Raw genomic sequence first — 4,343 nt, forward strand, 5'->3', positions numbered from 1 at the left:
TTGTATGGCGCTTCGCCCAGCCAGTTGCCCCTAAAAAGAGAGGAGACCATCACCTCTGAGCACCATCACCCTGACTCCAGAGTGAGGAGCAAGGGTGGTGCAGGGCAGGGGGACTTCCCTCCAGGCACTTACTTGATGGCGTAGTTGCAGACGAGGAGGACAGCGTGCCGCCATGTGCTGCCCCACACCCGCACGTTGGCACAGGTGCCGAGGGCGCAGCCCAGGCGGCTGGAGGATGCCCACACCATCTGCACCGGGACAGAGAACAGGTGACGTCAGTGACCGCCCGTCCCCGTGTCCCGCAGCCTGTCACCCCAGGACCACGGCGCAGGGCTCCATCCCACCAGGGAATCGCATCCCGCCCACCCAGATTTCTTGGGCTGGATGCTGTGCTCATCACGGGCAGGGCTTCATCACCAGAGGGGGACTTCTTGCTGTCCCTCTTCTGCCTGCAGCCTGTGCTGCCCTGCAAGGGGCTGCCTCGCCGAGCTCACTTCAATATACAGCAGAGTCTGGGTCACTTCTCTGATTTACCCAAATTAATTCTCAAACCTCATCCTGAAGCATCAGGAGCAGCTTACCCTGCACACAGGGAGATGAAACAGAGCCATAAGCTCCTTCTGAAGCCTCTCCAGGCTGAATTTCTTCCTTAAAAAAAGTATTACCTTGCCCATTGGCAACCCAGAGCATCCTGGAGCATCCCCACGGATGAGCAGCACAGGGATGCAGATGCTCGGGTAAAGGTTGGAGCCATGCAGAGGAGGTAATTAGGGGTTGGCACAGCTTTGCCATGGAGCGGGGGGAGCAGAGGGAGGTTTTCCACCATGTGCTGGCCAGGCGGCGGGTGGATGTGCCAGGAGATGAAGGGGCTGCATTCCCAAGGAGCCGGACACAGCTGGGCACTAGAAAGCTGCTCCACCACAGAGGAAAGGATTCATGCTCAGCAAAAGCATAAAGGGGCTTTTTTGTTTCTCTTTCACCACATTTGATGTGCCAGTGGGGTAGTAAGGAGAAAAAGGCCAAAGCAGGGAAAAGAGCTTGAATAAAGTAGGAACCTAACTGATTAGAAGGTCCCAGCTGCATGCGAGACCCAGGGACCTCCATGTGAGCTGTCCGATTCCCACGGGGATTGAATCCCAGTTCCCAATTCTGCCTGATTTGAAGCAGGTGGCCACCAGGATTCGATCCCAGAGGGATCCCAGAAGGGCTACTCACTGCACCGGGTGCTCTAGCTGCCCTCCCCGGTTTTTAGCTGGGTCCCAGGAGGCTGGAGGAGTGGCACTCACCTGTGTGTAGTGGCTGCAGACAGAGCCTCTGCATTTGGAGGGGCAGCGGGGGTTGCACTCGCGGGGATGGGGGAAGGAGTAGTGCTGCTTCTCCTGGTGCCACGATTTCACCATGTCCACGATGGAGCGGTACCTGCAAAAAAAAATTAGGTGCTATGCGTAAGATGGAGCTCCTCCACCTTGGAGCTCGTGGGTGAAGGGGATGGAGGAGGAGGAAGACTCCATGTAGAGGGAATGGAGGAGAGAAGTGTGATGGGGCTGGGGCAGGGGCAAGTGCCAAGTCCACTTTTGGCCAAGGCCAGAAGACGTGGCACCTGACTGCTCAGCTGCATGGTGGAGATCATGACCCATGTCCCCTGGGCCTGTGTGCCAGGCAGAGAGAGGATTAGTGCCGCACTCGCCAAATGAGCAGCAGGCACCTCTGGTTTCCCACATTTACCCTGCCACAAGGGTTGGACCCTCCTCACCAGGGGGACTGAATGTGCCTGTTGGTTGCATCTCATTCCTCTGCAGCCCCAGCTCAGAACCTCTCTGCCCCTCGACCAAGGGGCTGCTGCTGCTGCTGCTCCTCCTCCTGCACCATTGTGGGGTGCAGGGGATCCCCAGGAGCACTCACCTGCCCGAGTGGATGGAGAGGGTCTCCCAGGGGCACTCACCTGCCCGAGTGGATGGAGAGGTTCTGCCCCACGTATTTCATCAGCTGAGGGGGCCCATGGTCCCACAGGCAGCGTGCAGCCCACGCTTCTGCTGCCCTGGCCAGCTGCTCGTCCCACACCTAGCCAGGAGGAAAGGAGGAAAGGAGGCAGGCAGGGATTTTGGCTGCCCAGAAGAGGGAGAAGGAGAAACTTACTCCCTTGGGCTCAGGGAGGGTTTCTGAGCACCCATGGGTGTCCAATAAACAGGACTCACACATCAGACTGGAAAAAGCCCAGGGGAACTGTGGCAGTGTGACCAGGAGCGATGAATGACCCCAGCTGCCCACTGCAACTCCCTAGGCACGTCGGGTACCCAGTGCCCAGGCAGAGCAGGGATACCCTGAAGCAGTGCAAGCCCTGGGTGTGGGATTCTCTCTGGGAATTAGGTATTTCTGTGGAAGGTGGAACGGAGCCCAGGGGTGACGTCCCGCAGACCTGTGCATGCAGCTGCAGCTCGCAGCCATCCCCAGCCCTCCACCACAGCCCTGGCCAAGACCAGCTGGTGAGGATAGCTTGTTCCTTCCTGCGTTATTGAAAGATTCCTCACCCGTCCTGAACCACTTTGGGGAGATGCCTGGGAAAGTTATTGCAGAAGGCAGGAATTTAGGCTGAGCAAGAAGCAGCACAGGATGCTCCCAGGTGTGTCTGACCTGCTCTGGTGCCCAGCAAGCTGGGCTGCCACATGCTTCTCCCAAACTGGCATCCAAGGACCACCCAATCACTCCACTGGAGCCCGGTCCCCTCCTTGGGAGCACAATAGCACATGCCATCTCCCATCACAATGGTCCCACTCTGTGCCTGCTGGAAATCTCTCCTCTTGGTGGCTCCCCTCTTCTCCCTTTAGGGCCAGGTTAGATGCTCCAAAGAGGGTGGTGACAACCTGGGAAAGCTCTGCCCTGGGTGGCCCTTGTCCAGAGGAGATGCCTGACCCTGCGAGGCTGCACAGCCCCTCTCTGAGCCACTCCTGCACATTTTTTCTCCCAGGCGCTGGCACCCCTGGGCACACTCCCAGGGAACCCTGGAGTTTGGGATGGGGCCATACCTCCCGGCTCCCAGTTAGGGGAGAGGCTCCTGCCTGGGCTTTGGGTTGGACCTGAGCTTTTCATGCTTGCAGCCACCTTCCTTCCCCTCATGCTACCTCTGCAGATCAGCTGGATGGATCCTGCCATCCTGCAGCCTGCCAGCTCTCAGATGTCCCAGGCATGGTATCAGGGGTCCTAAATCTGCTGCCGGGTGGAAACATCCCCCACTGGGACTCCTTCCCTCCTGCACAGAGCCTGTGTGTGTCTGCCCTGCACCAGGGACACAAAATATCCCTGCAGGTCGATGTTCAGCCACAAATGCGCAGCCGCACCCTCACATCCCCACGTGTGGGTGCCCTGTTCCTACCAGGTTGGGTGCCCACGTCACAGACAAGCCCCTCGACCCCACCACAGGACCCAAGAGCTGTGGACCCAAAATCACGCCACTGGAGCCTGACTCACCATATACTCCATGTTGGCAGCAGGGGGGGACACCTGTGCCCGCACTTGGTTGTGATAATCCAAAATCACACTCATGTCGTGGGGGGAGAGGTATCGCTTCCGACGGCTCCGGGGGACCCCCACACCCCACTGCAGACCCGTGGCTCTGCCCCTGGTGGGGGACAGGATCTCGGTGGCATTGGGCAGCAGGAAGGAGCTGGACTGATGCATCAGCCAGAAGCCCAAGGCGGTGAGGTACAGGTGCAAGTGGAGCACAGTCATGCTAGCCCGGCGGGTTGGATCGGCTGGTGGTTTTCTGCTCCTGCACAGAGTTAAGCAAGGACAAGGTGGATCCCTGGGTCCTGCTGCCAGATCTAGGAGAGAAAACAACACAGGCACTGCTCAGGTTGGCAGTTCAGATGCAAACACCACTTTCCAAAATCGGATGGAAATAGACTTTCTTTTTTTTTTCCTTTTCAAAATAAATCTTTAAAATAAATCTCCTTGATAACCTCGTTTATCACAGCAAATTCCCTAGAAGCAGCAGGGAGATGGCTGGGGAATAGGTTTTCTTGTTACTTCTTAAGAAAGAAATCCAAAATCAGTACAAAATCTCCCCAGTTTTTCACTTATTGCACATACCTGCTGGGCAGGGGCTAATTATGAGCATGCTGAGATAGGCACTGCAGCCGCCTGCCCTGTAACTTCCCAGGCATTTTGTGAGTTGAGTAAATCCCCAGCACAAACGGAAAACTTATACAGATAAAGAAATACACAATAAGTTTTTAAAACATCGTCGAGAAACCCTAACAAGTCTTTATCTTGTGAAAAGAAAAACAAACCATCGCAAAAGCAGAATAATTAACCAAAAAAGAGGAAAACGCTGGAGTATCTCCTCG

At 56.5% G+C, this 4,343-nt stretch overlaps 1 protein-coding gene across 1 annotated transcript in view; it reads right to left on the reverse strand.

Annotated features, from left to right (window-relative positions):
* The window catches only part of R3HDML (R3H domain containing-like), a 3,829-nt gene extending 103 nt beyond the window's left edge, over positions 1–3,726 (reverse strand). The window contains exons 1-5 of the mRNA XM_009870189.1: positions 3,466–3,726; positions 1,943–2,061; positions 1,287–1,419; positions 133–248; positions 1–30 (exon numbers count right to left, since the gene is read on the reverse strand). The exon at positions 1–30 is cut by the window's left edge and continues 103 nt beyond it. Of these exons, the coding sequence (XP_009868491.1) occupies positions 1–30; positions 133–248; positions 1,287–1,419; positions 1,943–2,061; positions 3,466–3,726 (659 nt within the window). The remainder of the gene's footprint in view (positions 31–132; positions 249–1,286; positions 1,420–1,942; positions 2,062–3,465) is intronic.
* Positions 3,727–4,343: the final 617 nt, after the last annotated feature.

This window comes from Apaloderma vittatum, unplaced genomic scaffold (assembly GCF_000703405.1).
Source record: "Apaloderma vittatum isolate BGI_N311 unplaced genomic scaffold, ASM70340v1 scaffold36165, whole genome shotgun sequence".
In the NCBI taxonomy this organism is placed as follows: domain Eukaryota; kingdom Metazoa; phylum Chordata; class Aves; order Trogoniformes; family Trogonidae; genus Apaloderma; species Apaloderma vittatum.